The sequence below is a fragment of the Macaca thibetana genome, chromosome 16, assembly GCF_024542745.1.
Source record: "Macaca thibetana thibetana isolate TM-01 chromosome 16, ASM2454274v1, whole genome shotgun sequence".
NCBI lineage: Eukaryota > Metazoa > Chordata > Mammalia > Primates > Cercopithecidae > Macaca > Macaca thibetana.
In genome coordinates, this window is record NC_065593.1 from 59,507,710 (window position 1) to 59,522,060 (window position 14,351).

Below are 14,351 nucleotides of genomic sequence, written 5' to 3' on the forward strand. Positions count from 1 at the left end.
GGCCGGCCAAGAGGGAACACCAAGCTGGTCCCAGCTCCACCCAGTCCCAGAGGATGAGGGGAGATGTGAGCTGGGGACACCGAGCTGGTCCCAGCTCCACCCAGTCCCAGAGGATGAGGGGAGATGTGAGCTGGGGACACTGAGCTGGTCCCAGCTCCACCCAGTCCCAGAGGATGAGGGGAGATGTGAGCTGGGGACACTGAGCTGGTCCCAGCTCCACCCAGTCCCTGAGGATGAGTGGCGATGTGAGCTGGGGGAGGCGGCACAGGTGGGATTGGGGAGCAGACACTGCAGCTACGGACTGGGGGTAACACACGCTGCTTGGCTGTTCTTGGAGAGCAGAAAAGGGAAACTGGGGTCTGAGGCCACAGGCACTTCTCCAGAGTGTCCTGGCCTCTAAGCAGAAAAGAGTAGACTAAAGGCCAAGCGTCCCACCCCCTCTACCACCCACCCACCTACACACCAAAACACACACCCGCACCCACACCACACTTATACATACATACCCACACCCCCATGACACACACACACACCCCCACACCCCCACGACACACACACCCCCACACCCCCACGACACACACAGACCCACACCCCCACGACACACACACACACCCACACCCCCACGACACACACACACACATACCCACACCCCCACGACACACACACACACATACCCACACCCCCACGACACACACACACACACACCCCCACGACACACATGGGGATAGACCTTGAAATGCAAACAAGGAAATGCTGAGGTCAAAGGCATCCCCTTGGCAAGAAGGTAGAGCCTCACCCAAATGCAGGACCCCCATGGCCAGCTGGATGCAGCCGGACAGGAAGGCCAGCAGCACAGCATAGGCAGGCTCGTGGAAGGTGTAGAAGGAGACCAGGAGGGACATAATGGCGGTGGGTCCCAGAGTCACATCCCGGGAGGTGCCCAGGAAGAAATAGACGAAGCAGCCCACGAAGGCAGAGTAGAGGCCGTACTGTGGGGAGAGACGGCGGTGAGCACGCAGGAGGCCGAGGCCTGTCCACCAGGTCCCTAGTGTGTGTGTCCAAGCACAGGATCTGTGGGTGCCAGCTGTGTCCCGGGCACCCAAGCACGCACAGGTGAGAGGTGCACCACCCTGCCCTGTGGGTGGACCTGCGGTGATCAGGAGGCCACTTCTTCAGCAGCACCCAACTGGGGGCTCAGGGTGCAGACAGCAAGGCAGAGGGTTGGTGCAGGCCCGTGTGCTGTGTCCAAGTCTGAGGAAACATTCTTTTTTTTTTTCCTGAGACAGAGTCTTGCTCTGTCACCCAGGTTTGAGTGCAGTGGCACGATCTCGGCTCACAGCAACCTCTGCCTCCCGGTTTCAAGCAGTTCTCCTGCCTCAGCCTTCCCGGTAGCTGGGATTACAGGTACCCGCCACTGCACCTGGCTAATTTTTGTATTGTTAGTGGAGACAGGGTTTCACTATTTTGGTCAGGCTGGTCTTGAACTCCTGAGGCCTCCGTGAGTCATCTCACTGGCCTCTTCATAACCAGCTCAGTGTCTGTATGTGCCAAACAGGCATCGGAGCCTGGATCGGCCCAGAGACAGTCATGCGTCACACACTGTAAACCAAAGGTTCCTTGGCGCCCAGGGGCTGGAAACCCGGAATCTCTGCTGGCGTCTGGGATTGATACTGTGTATTCTGCACTGCTTCTGAGATGTGGCTGGCAGCAGGGTCAGACACCTCACCTGGGGCGGGAGTCCAGCCACTTCAGCATAGGCCAGTGCCTGGGGAATGGCAGTGAGGCCAACTGAGAGACCTGCGATGAAATCCATCTTCAGCCACTGCAGGGAGTAGTTCGGCAGCCACGCCAGGATGGGCAGTCTCCTCTGCACAGCCGCAGGCGAGCAGCAGCAGGCGCTGGAGGCCATCCCGGGGCCGGATGACCTGGCCTGACCCAGAGCCGTCACCGAAGAAGGCATCCCTACGGTGGGGCTGGGGGGTGCAGGTGACATAGACCAGCAGTGAGAGCGTGGCCTTTGATGAACCCGGCAACACTGGTCAGGGTCGATGGGTGTCAGGAGGGGTCACTATGGGTCTCCCCTTCCCAGGGGGACTGAACCAGACGGCTCTGAGAGGAAGCCAACAACGTGCACAAGACTGGGACTGGGCCAAGACTGGAGGGCCCACCCCGTCCCTCATCACTCTCTCTCCCTGAATCCCCCCTCCTGTGCAAATCCTGGGTGTCTTCTGTCCCTTCATCCTCAACTCTCCCAGATAAGAAACTGGTAAGTGATTTCTGATTGAGAAGTCTGAAGACTAATTAAGCTCAATACTTCTGGCTCCTGGAGAACCGGCTTCCTTTGCCTTTTTTCCCCTCTCCCCAGGGAATTTAACAGGGAGAGAAGCAGGGCCCGCGGGCGCACCCTAGGCTGGCGGGGGGTGCGGGTGACAGCCGGGAGATCCGGAGGGGTTCCGAGGTTTTCCAACTGCGCACCAAGGCGGGCTCCACCCACTACGGTGGACTGCGGCGCTCGTGGGGGGCTGGGGGGCGGTCCTCGGCTCCTGAGGCCAGGCCTCGCTCAGCCCCCACCTGTGGCTTTCAGAGTCCTGGAATTCTAGTTGCTTCTGGGAGGGCATCAGAGGCGCCCGGTTAATTCAGGTGCGCAGCATCTTCCAGGGCCCCGGCGCCAGCGTACAGAGCTGCCACCCCCACCCCGCCACGCCCCCGGCCGCTCCGGGCAAAATCCACTGCCCAGCCCCCGGCCCCGCCCACGAGGCCGCTGGCTCCGGATCCTGGGGTCTCCGGAGGACCGCGCCACCTGACCGTCCGCGGTCCCTTGACCCCGAGCAAGGCCAAGGGCCGCGGCGACCCGGGTGGGGACGCGGCGGGGGAGTGGTCCCCACGGGAGGCCCCCGCACTTTCGGACTCCGCGCTGGCCCCCGCGTCGGCTGCCCCGGGCGACCCCGGCCACCGTCCGCACCCCCCGCCCCTGGTCCCCGCTCGCCGCCCTTGCGGGCCACGGACTCACCCACTCGGCGTTGCAGCTTGGGGTCTCCTGGCGTCGCCGCAGCCGGGTCCGCAGGAATCGCCTGGGACAGGCCGGGGCGGGGTCTGGCGCGCTCGTGACCGGGGGCGGGGCGGGGGCGGGGCGGGGGCGGGGCAGGGGCGGAGCCGAGCGAGAGACCAGAGCCGGGGCGGGAGCGGGAGCCGGAGTCGGAGCCGGAGCCGGAGCCGCCGCCATGCGCCGGTCCGGGCCCGCCTGCTGCGCGCTGCTGCTAGTCCTGGGGCTCTGCCGGGCGCGCCCCCGGAACGCACTGCTGCTCCTCGGTGAGTGCCGGCGCCGCCCCCCCACGCCCACCTGCTGTGGCCCGCGGAAGTGGCCACTGGCCTCCTCCCCACCCGTGGTCAACGCTGACCCTAGTGTGCCCTGCCCTTGTATCCCCACTGCCATTCCCTCTCGTCCTCCTCACTGTGTTGCCCCCAGACTCTTCATGAGTGTCTCCCCAGAGAGGGCAGCAAGGGCTGGAGGGGTGAGCCCCAGCATCCAGCACCCCTACATTTACCTCCTGCCGCTTGTCCCCACCCTCCTCTGACCCTGCCCAGCCAGGGCTCAGGGGTCCACGGATCCCAGATCGCTCTCGGGAGGGGATTCCAGAGGAGGGACTGGTGCTCAGGTCCCCAGAGACTGCAGACAGGGTGCCCTCCTGGCTCTGGCTCTCATCTCCTCCCCGCTGCAATCTTTTCCGACCCCATAGGCTGTGGCTCAGCTATGTCCCAAGGGCACAGCCCTCCACCACCCACCCCCAATCCCAGTCCCTCTCAGAAACCCTGGGTTCCTCCAGCGCAAGCACTGTGTTGCTCACAAGACTTCCGGTTTGGGTAATCAGGGCTCTGGCCCATGACAAGTGACGAGGCCAAACCCAAGGCCTGCGATTCTTTCCCCTTCTGAGGTCTGGCGCTCTGCCAGGTGCCCTCTTTCTGATTAATTTTGTGGTCTCTGGGCGGGGGTTCGGCTCATTGTAACATAAACAGCTCTCCTGCCAACTCCTCGCCTCCCAGAAACTCAGCAGAGAACCTGCATGGATCCTCATCTGCGTATGAGGATTCCTACAGGAGGCTTTCAGAGCCCAGGCTATGCGGCCACTGGGCTAGGGCCTGTCTTAGCACGGACTGCCATGGATTGGCTTAAACAGAAATGTATTTCTCACAATTCTGTGGGCTGAAAATCCAAGGTCAGGGTGCCAGCTTGGTTGGGTTCCAGTGAGGGTCCGCTTTCGGCTTACAGGTGGTCACCCTCTCACTGTTTCCTCACATGACAAGTGGATGGGGGTGGTCTCACTTCCTTTTCCTTTCTTTTTTCTTCTTTTTTTTTTTTTTTGTGAGACAGGGTCTCACTCTGTCACCCAGGATGGAGTGCAGTGGCACAATCACAGCTTACTACAGCCTCAACCTCCAGGCTCAAGTGATCCTCCTGCCTCAGCCTCCCAGGTAGCTGGGACCTCAGGTGCACATCACCATGCCCGGCTAATTTTTGTATTTTTTGTAGAGACAAGGTCTCACTGTATTGCCCAGGCTGGTCTCGAACTCCTGGGCTCAAGCGATCTTCCTGCCGCGGCCTCCAGGGTCCTGGGATTACAGGCATGAAACACTGCACCTGGCGCTCTCTTTATTTTCTTATAAGGCCGCAGTCCTGTCAGATCAGGGTCTCATCCTTATGAATCATTTAACCTTAATTAAGGACCCTGTCTCCAGATACAGTGATGTTGACATCAGGGCTTCAGCGTATGAATTCTGGGAGGACACAGTTCAGTCCACAGCAGGCCCACAGCCAAGTGCCGAGCAACTCTGGGTTTGGAGAAGGGCAGCTTTCCTCCTGGCCTGTGGGTAGGGGGGTAGGGAGCACAGCCCATCCCCCTCTCCCTCCGGGTTTACCTGGCTGCCATGCGCTCACACCCCGTGGGCACTGTGGGGTGGAGGACGGGAGCCCAGCTGGAAGGTGCCCAGCCTCCTCTGCCCGTGGACCTCTGAGGGAGACTCTGAGGGAACTGGGGAAAGTGTTGGTCCTGAGGGCTCCCACCAGCCTCTCCTGTGGTGCCCCCAGTGCCCTCTACTCCAGAGCAGGGGGAAGAAGCTTGGTGTGGTTGTGGGAGTTCAGCGGCCCGTCCCTGTTTCCCGCTGCCCAGTGTGTGGCCTTGGGCACTGCACCTCACCTTTCTGGGCCTCAGCTGCTTTGTGGAGAGTGAAAGCGTTGAAATAGACAACCTGCAAGGTCACTGGGCCTTTGAGATGGCATCAGTGAGAAGCAGCGGTGGGACGCACACACATAGATCTTTAGACGTGCCTGGGTGAGGCTCCACGCAGTTTCTGCAGAGCCCAGAATTGCCCAGCAGTTCGGTGGCCATGCATTCAGCCACTGTGGTCATGCGCAGCTGTGGAATGCGCGGCTGTGGCCATGCATTCAGCCACTGTGGCCATGCGCGGCTGTGGAATGCCCGGCTGTGGCCATGCATTCAGCCACTGTGGCCATGCGCGGCTGTGGAATGCCCGGCTGTGGCCATGCATTCAGCCACTGTGGCCATGCGCGGCTGTGGAATGCCCGGCTGTGGCTATGCATTCGGCCACTGTGGCCATGCGCGGCTGTGGAATGCCCGGCTGTGGCTATGCATTCAGCCGCTGTCTGCCTAAATGCCTAGCCAGCTAACATGCCCATCCAGGTGGCATGCCTACTGGGGTATCATCAAGCTTGTTGGGATATCATGCCGACATGAGTATCTTGCCCACTCGGGTACCATGCCTGCCTGCTAACATACCTACGCAGGTACCAGGCCTGCCTGGGTACCATGCCCATCTGCTTATACCCCCCAGCTGTCAGTTCAGCCTGTGTACCGTGCCCACCTGCCAACATACCCACTGGGTATCATGCCTGCTTAGGATATCATCAAGCTTATTGTGGTATGATGCCCACTTAAATACCATGCCTGCCTGCTAACATACCACCCAGGCATCATCCCTGCTGGGTACCAGTCTACCTGCTAACATACCACCAGGCATCATCCCTGCTGGGTACCAGTCTACCTGCTAACATACCCACTGGGTATCAGGCCTGCTGGGTACCATGCCCACCTGCTAACATACCCACCAGGTTTCATGCCTACTGGCCACCATGCCTGCTTGCTGATATACCCACCAGGTATTGTGCCCACTAGGTACCATGCCTTCTTGCTAACATACCCAGTGGGTATGGGGTCTTCTGGGTACATGCCTGCCTGCTAACATACCCACCAAGTATCAGACCTGCTAACATGCCCTCTGATATCATGCTTGCCTGATGTACCCACGCGGGTGTCATGCCTCCTAGGTAATGAAGTGCTCTGTCAGAATAGCGTTTCACGATGAGTGTTCACGCTGAGCCAGTACCATGCCCACCTGGGTATCTTGCCTCCTGGCATCACAGCCCCAGCCTCCCTCACTCCCAGTGCTGTTTCTCATGACCGCAGCCCACCATGTGCTCTCTGTCTCCCACCTCACGCAGCGGATGACGGAGGCTTTGAGAGTGGTGCGTACAACAACAGCGCCATCGCCACCCCGCACCTGGATGCCTTGGCCCGCCGCAGTCTCCTCTTCCGCAACGCCTTCACCTCGGTCAGCAGCTGCTCTCCCAGCCGCGCCAGCCTCCTCACTGGCCTGCCCCAGGTGAGGTGCAAGGGCAGGAGGAGGGGATGGGCAGGGAGTAGACAGGCTCCGTCCGGGGCCCAGTCCTCTGCCACATCTCCCATCCCCGGGCTCCCTGGGGGTGTTGCCCGCTTTCCCTCCCACCTCCAGGAGGAGGCAAGAACAGCCTACGGCCGTGAGTGCAGACTAGGGGCTCCAACTCACCTACCAGCCCTGGCTCCACTGCTGTGTGTGGCCTTGAGCAAGTAACCTACCTCCCTGTGCCTCAGTTTCCCCATCTGTAAGATGGTGGGTATAATGAGATGCCACTCTAGTTATGGGGATTGGCGGGGCTCATGCTTCGTATGTAAACAGCGTGAGGCCTGTGGACTGAGTCAGCGTGACCCGCCATCGCCACAGTGTCCCAGGAACACCATGGTGCGGGGAGTGGCTGCCGCTGGGCACACACACTCCTGTTTTATTGTGGTAAATGCACAAACATCGATGTTCCCATCTTAGCCATTTTTCAGCACACAGTTCCGGGGCATGAAGTGCATTCACATTGTTGTGCAGCCATCACCACCATCCACTTCCAGAACTTTTCCATATTCCCAGACAGAAGCTGTGTCCCATGAAACACCAGCTCCACGTTCTCCCTCCCTATCCCGTCTCTATGACTCTGACTGCTCCAGGGGCCACATAAGAGTGGAATCACACAGGACTAGTCTTTTTTTTTTTTTTTTTTTTTTTTTGAGTTAGAGTCTCACTCTGTCACCCAGGCTGGAGTGCAGCGGTGTGATCTTGGCTCACTGCAGCCTCTGCCTCCCAGGTTCCAGCAATTCTCCTGCCTTAGTCTCCCACGTAGCTGGGATTACAGGTGCACACCACCACACCTGACTAATTTTTGTATTTTTAGTAGAGATGGGATTTCACCATGTTGGTCAGGCTGGTTTTGAACTCCTGACCTCAAATGATCTGCCTGCCTCGGCCTCCCAAAGTGCTGGGATTACAGGTGTGAGCCACCGCACCTGGCCCCCCTTTTGTGTCCTTACTTCACTCAGCACAATGTCCTCAGGATTAACCATGCTGTAGCACTAGTCAGAACTTCCCTCCACTTTAGGGCTGAATTATATTCCAGTGGATGGATGGACCCCGCATTTTCCTTCTCCATTTATCTGTCAGTGGGCACTTGGGTTGCTGCTACCCTTTGGCTGTTGTGAATAAAGCTGCTGTGAACACGGGTGTTTGAGGACACTTATTGTTTTTTTGTTTGTTTGTTTGTTTGTCTGTTTGTTTTTTGAGATGGAGTCTCACTCTGTTGCCCAGGCTGGAGTGCACTGGTGCCATCTCAGCTCACTGCAACCTCCACCTCCCAGGTTCAAGCCATTCTCCTGCCTCAGCCTCCCGAGTAGCTGGGACTACAGGTGCCCACCACCACACCCAGCTAATTTTTGTATTTTTAGTAGAGACAAGGTTTCATCATGTTGGCCGGGCTGGTCTCGATCTCCTGATCTCGTGATCCACCCGCCTCAGTCTCCCAAAGTGCTGGGATTACAGGCGTGAGCCACCGTGCCTGGCCGGCAATCTGAGTTTTTAAAATGTACAATATCTTTTACAATATAAAATAACTAGGTAATAAAACAAGGCCTGGCCCTGTCTTTTTCATTCTGTAACATGTGATTGTAATAGAAAAGTTCAAAAGTACAGACATGCGGAAAGAACATCAAGGCCGCCCTCGTGCCAGTGCACGCCCCCCAGGTCCCCTCCTTTCTTGCGAAGTCCTCCTTTCACAAGAGGGACCCAGGGCCTCTTGGGCAGGGAGTGGGAGGTGGAGGCAGTCTCTCTGGGTGCTGGCCACTCGAAGTCTAAATCAGGGCCCCGAGAAGGCCCCTGGGGATGGGAGGACTGTGGGAGAACAGGTGCCGCAGGCGGGCCCTGGCTGCCTGGGGGCCCTGGATCTCATGCACCTTTGCTGGCAGCATCAGAATGGGATGTACGGGCTGCACCAGGATGTGCACCACTTCAACTCCTTCGACAAGGTGCGGAGCCTGCCACTGCTGCTCAGCCAAGCTGGTGTGCGCACAGGTGAGGACCCTGTGCCAAGGACAGGGCGTGGGGTGAGGCACCGAGGCCAGACCAGAGCCCAGGAGGTTTGGCACCTTGTCCCCACGCACCCTCAGCCCCTGTGGCCTGCCCTTAGCTCTCGTCCCAAAAGACCTGGGCCTGGGTCTCCTGGCTGGGCTGTGAGTCCACGAGAACCCACAGTGCGCTTAGGGCTGAGGGGGGCGGAGAAGGGAGCAGAGGGGGTTGGGAGGCAGAAGGGACTCTGGACAGGCCTCTCTTCCCATCCAGGCATCATCGGGAAGAAGCACGTGGGGCCGGAGGCCGTGTACCCGTTTGACTTTGCTTACACGGAGGAGAACGGCTCCGTCCTCCAGGTGGGACGGAACATCACCAGAATTAAGCTGCTCGTCCGGAAATTCCTGCAGACTCAGGATGACCGGTATGAGTCGGGGCCCCTGCCCCTTCCCCCTGGCGGCTGGTCCCAGAGCACAGCCTGGAGTCTTCAGGCAGGATGCATGGGCCCCCATGTGGCTGGAATGGGGGCGGGGAGAAGGTTCCAGGTACTCGAATTAGCCTGGTCAGAGGGAGAAGGGACCTGGGGAAACTGAGGCGGTGAGGGTTACAGGTTGACTTCCAGATACAGAGGAGGAGGCAGAGCCGAGGGGCTTCCTGTGCCAGGCGGCATTGGCCCCGCAGCCTTGGCAATGGGCCTCCTCCTGTGCAGGCCTTTCTTCCTCTACGTCGCCTTCCATGACCCCCACCGCTGCGGGCACTCCCAGCCCCAGTACGGAACCTTCTGTGAGAAGTTTGGCAACGGAGAGAGCGGCATGGGTCGTATCCCAGACTGGACCCCCCAGGCCTATGACCCACTGGACGTGCTGGTAGGAGGGCCCCTCTCGCGTTTCAGGATGCCCGTCAGCCCTGGGTCAGGGACCTGGGCCTCCTGCGAGCTTGCAGCCTTGGCCCTAGATGATGAAGAAAGATGCGCTGACCAAACTGGATTCAGGTTCCCATCCTTGGGACCACAGAGAGAACCGTAGAGAGACGGGGTGGTCCAGAGTGAGGCTGTTCTGAGCTCATCCATTTGTAGGAGGCCCCAGGGAGAAGGCTGGACGCTGCTCCCCTAGTCCGTCTGTTCTAAGCCTGGCTCCCCACCGCCTGCCCCAGGTGCCTTACTTCGTCCCTGACACCCCGGCAGCCCGAGCCGACCTTGCCGCTCAGTACACCACCATCGGCCGCATGGACCAAGGTGGGCTTGCAGAATGGGGCACTGAGAGGGGTGCCACGGCCTGGGTCCCCAACCTGGGCCAGCGCCCTCTCAGTCAGATCACAGCAGGGTGTGGGTGAGGGTCCCAGTGTGGCAGGCCCTGTGCTGCAGCCGGCAGAGCCCACATTGAGAGGTGGGGCCTGTGGGTGGCATCAGGACCCACTCCGGGACTGCCCTGATGTGGAACTGCTCCTGGGCTGGGGCCTTAGGGCACCCCAGAGGTTGGGTGAGGACTTTGGATTCTTCCAGCCACAGGACCTGGGTCGGATTGGGGGTTTGGAGTTCCCTAGTGTATGCAGATGGAGAACTTGAGGTATGTGAGTTTTTGTGGTTGTCCGAAAAAGCCCCGTGAACCAGGTGGCTTACAGCAACCAAAATTTGTCCTCTCACAGTTCTGAGGCCAGAAGTTTGAAATCAAGATGTCAGCAGGGTCACGCTCTCCTGAAGGTGTAGGGGACACTCTGCCTTTCCTCTTCCAGCTTCTGGGGGCTGCGCCAGTGCTCAGTGTTCCTGGGCTGGTGGTAACATCACCTCCATCCTCGCTTAAGCCTTCACATGGCCTTTTTTCCTGTGTCTCCTCTTCTGTCTGTGTCTCCGCTTCTTCTTCTTCCTCTTCTTCCTCTTCTTCCTCTTCTTCTTCTTTTTTTTTCTGAGACCGAGTCTCGTTCTGTTGCCCAGGCTGAAGTGCAGTGGCACGATCTCGGCTCACTACAACCACCACCTCCCGGGTTCAAGCGATTCTTCTGTCTCAGCCTCCAGAGTAGCTGGGACTGCAGTCGCCCACCGCCATGCCCAGCTAATTTTTATATTTTTAGTAGAGACAGGGTTTCACCATATTGGCTAAGCTGGTCTTGAACTCCTGACCTCGTGATCCACCTGCCTCAGCCTCCCAAAGTGCTGGGATTACAGGCGTGAGGCACCGCGCCCAGCCTGTTTCCGCTTCTTATAAGGACCCCGTTGGATTTAGGGCCTGCCTGAGTACTTCGGGATGATTTTGTCCCAGGATCTTTATCTGCAAAGTTCCCCTTTCCAAACAAGGCCCCCTTCACAGATGCCAGCACACATGTCTTTTGGGCTCAGGGATCACCGTTTAACCCACAACAGGAGGTCGGGACCTTTGCCATTGCCCTGTTGTGCCGTTAATTCTTAGCGACCTGGGAAACAGTGGGTACAGAGGAAACCTTGTTTTCTGGCCCCTGCCCTATTTGCTCCATGGGACAGACGCGAGATTCCAGAGAACTCAGAAGCCGGCGGGCACCAGGGAGCAGCTGCCTGGGGGTGACACAGAAGGGCCAAGGGATGACTGGAGTCCCTGGAGGCCTATTCGAGGCCTGCTCAGGCAATGGGAGCTGGGCAGAGCCGGGCAAGAGCCAGAGCTAGTGGGAAGAACTACCGGATGCTTTCAAATCCGGAAAGCGCAGAGCCCAGTGGCCGGATGAATCAGCGGGTGGGTCTGCACACACCTGCCTCCGTGCGTGTCTGCAGCTGAGCTCTGCTTCCCCGCCCCTCACCACAGGAGTTGGACTTGTGCTCCAGGAGCTGCGTGACGCGGGTGTCCTGAACGACACACTGGTGATCTTCACGTCCGACAACGGAATCCCCTTCCCCAGCGGCAGGGCCAACCTGTACTGGCCGGGCACTGCTGAACCGTTACTGGTGTCCTCCCCGGAGCACCCAAAGCGCTGGGGCCAAGTCAGCGAGGCCTACGTGAGCCTCCTAGGTATGCCTGTCTGTCTCCATCAGGGAAGGGGTGGGCGTGGATCTGGGACGGGGCCACGACCTGTCAGATGCTGCTCCACACCCATCACCTAACATGGCTCTCAGGTCATCTGGGTGAGGAAGGGACTGTCATTCCCCCTCTGCAGAGGAAAAGGATGAGGCTCAGAGAGGTGAAGTAAGCTGCTCAGGACTGCACAGCTGATAAGCACTAAGCTAGGATTCTCGCCTGGATCCCACTGCTTTCAAAACCATTGCCTTTTCTCGCCTACCTCCAATGAGCTTCAGAATCACCTGGAATGCTTGTTAACATCCAAACTGCAACCCCCAGAGTGTCCCATTCAGTAGATTTTGGCGGGCTCAAGCATTTGCATGTCTGACAAGTTCCCAGGTGATGCCGATACTGTGGGCTTGGGGACCCCCGTTTGAGCATCTGTGCACCCCATCCTGCCTTCCTGGGGGACCCAAAGCACCTCATGACCCTGCTCATTTCTAAAAAGGCCTGGGACATCTAGTCCCATGTTATGGATGTGCAGACAAAGATAGGGGTGCAGGAAGACTGTGAGGGGCTTGGGGTGAGCCCCTTGGCACAGGGCAGAGGCTCGCGTGTCCTGGCCACGGCCTGGCAGAGCCTCCAGGTGGGGTGGGCCCGGGGCAGCAGCAAACTCAGGTTCCCTTTCCCTCCGAGCTCTTGCCCACATCTCTCTCTGGCCCCAGATTATGAGCCAGGAGCACTATGGCCACACCCACCACAGGGCTGGAGTAGACGAGCTGCTGAAAAATAGACTTCTTTTCTGGTCCATAGGATTTTAGAAGGATCCTAAATGTCACCGAATCAGGGCCTCTTGTTATACCATTCAAGGCACCATGGCCCAGAGAGATGACATGGCGGTGAGAGGTGCCCGACAAGGCACCTCCCGCTGCTGATTGGATTGGAGAGGGTAGCCGCCCTGAGTGGCATAGGTTCGGCCCTTCCAAGGGCAGTCCTGTGTGCTGAGGGCTCTGCTGCTCTGAGATGCCGCTTCCCTTCCAGACCTCACGCCCACCATCTTGGATTGGTTCTCCATCCCGTACCCCAGCTACACCATCTTTGGCTCGAAGACCATCCACCTCACTGGCCGGTCCCTCCTGCCAGCGCTGGAGGCCGAGCCCCTCTGGGCCACCGTCTTTGGGAGCCAGAGCCACCACGAGGTCACCATGTCCTACCCCATGCGCTCCGTGCAGCACCAGAACTTCCGCCTCGTGCACAACCTCAACTTCAAGATGCCCTTTCCCATCGACCAGGATTTCTATGTCTCACCCACCTTCCAGGACCTCCTGAACCGCACCACAGCTGGCCAGCCCACAGGATGGTACAAGGACCTCCATCATTACTACTACCGGGCGCGCTGGGAGCTCTACGACCAGAGCCGGGACCCCCACGAGACCCAGAACCTGGCCGCTGACCCGCGCTTTGCTCAGGTGCTAGAGATGCTTCGGGCCCAGCTGACCAAGTGGCAATGGGAGACCCACGACCCCTGGGTGTGTGCCCCCGACGGCGTCCTGGAGGAGAAGCTCTCTCCCCAGTGCCAGCCCCTCCACAACGAGCTGTGACCCTCCCAGGAGGCCTGTGCACACATCCCAGACATGTCCCTGTGGCCGGCCAGCCTGGGGAGCACTGACAAACAGCGCTTCCGTTTACACTCCCGTCCAAGGAGGGTTCTTCCTTCCCGTGGGGTCACTCCTGCCAGTCCCTGGAGGGGGACCAGAGCATGTGCCCAGCCCCTCCACCACCAGGGACACTGCCATCATGGCAGACGACACGGCCGTCTTCGTGTCTGAACCACGTCCCAGCACGGGAATTCTAGATGTGTGTGATCTGTGGACAGGGCAGCACCCCCAGCCCATGACAAGGGAGTCTTGTTTTCTGGCTTGGTTTGGGGACCTGCAAATGGGAGGTCCCCATTTAGGCTTTGGCAGCCACAGATACTTACAAGCCCTTCACGGACAGCAGGCAAGGGCTTCGGTGCCGCGTGGGCAGTACACAGGTCCCGCCCACACTCACCTGGGAGCACAGCGCCTGGCTCTTACCAGCGTCTGGCCTAGAGGAAGCCTTTGAACAACCTTTGGGCAGGTTTCTGCTTCTTCTGTTTTGCCCCATGGTCAAGTACCTGGTCCCCAGGCAGGTTCCAGCTGATTGGCGGCAGGCTCTCTGAGTGATGAGCTTGAACCTGTGGTGCTTCTGGGCAGAAGCTTTTATTTTTTGAGAGTGTCCAAAGATGAAGGTATGGCAATGCCTGTCCTCTGACTTGGGTTAATTCTTGGGTGGCACTGGCATTGCTGGGTGGCGATGCCCGTCCTCTGGCTTGGGTTAATTCTTGGGTGGCGTCGGCGTTGCTGGGAGACTGTGCCGTTCCTGCCCTGCCTCCACCCTCCTCAGGAGCAGAAGCCCGGCCTGGACACCCCTCGAAGGAGAGGGCACTTCCTTGAGTGGGTGGCTCCCCTCGCCCTTCTCTCCCCATCACTCCATACTGGGGTGGGCTGGAGGAAGCCATAGGCCAGCTATTGTAAAAGCTTTTTATTTTAGTAAAATATGCAGAAGTTCTTTTTCTGAACTCGTGTATGATGATTCCAACCTGAATTCTAGAACAGCTTCCTGATTCTTGGACACTGCTGTCAAAATGACCTTCAG

The 14,351-nt window shown here is 59.0% G+C and overlaps 3 protein-coding genes across 7 annotated transcripts in view; 2 read left to right on the forward strand and 1 right to left on the reverse strand.

Moving 5' to 3' along the window:
* The window catches only part of SLC26A11 (solute carrier family 26 member 11), a 31,502-nt gene extending 28,396 nt beyond the window's left edge, over window positions 1–3,106 (reverse strand). For 2 of the 4 annotated variants that reach the window (XM_050764006.1, XM_050764003.1), the window contains exons 1-2: window positions 1,727–2,394; window positions 797–989 (exon numbers count right to left, since the gene is read on the reverse strand). In XM_050764006.1, coding sequence (XP_050619963.1) covers window positions 797–989; window positions 1,727–1,993 — 460 coding nt within the window. In that variant the 5' untranslated portion in view covers window positions 1,994–2,394. The other 2 variants (XM_050764004.1, XM_050764005.1) reach the window with 2 other exon arrangements.
* Window positions 1–14,351, forward strand: part of EIF4A3 (eukaryotic translation initiation factor 4A3) — a 321,735-nt gene that overhangs the window by 215,819 nt on the left and 91,565 nt on the right. The gene's annotated exons all lie outside the window — the stretch shown is intronic.
* SGSH (N-sulfoglucosamine sulfohydrolase) lies at window positions 3,133–14,264 on the forward strand. Of its 2 annotated transcripts, none has more exons than XM_050764031.1 (8): window positions 3,133–3,309; window positions 6,515–6,675; window positions 8,613–8,718; window positions 8,986–9,136; window positions 9,422–9,578; window positions 9,865–9,946; window positions 11,481–11,684; window positions 12,714–14,264. In XM_050764031.1, exons 1-8 carry the CDS (start codon window positions 3,222–3,224, stop codon window positions 13,271–13,273), a joined length of 1,509 nt encoding a protein of 502 aa, XP_050619988.1. In that variant the 5' UTR covers window positions 3,133–3,221; the 3' UTR covers window positions 13,274–14,264. The 2 variants fall into 2 exon arrangements, with proteins under 2 accessions (XP_050619988.1, XP_050619989.1); XM_050764032.1 differs by lacking the exon at window positions 12,714–14,264 and adding an exon at window positions 11,830–12,529.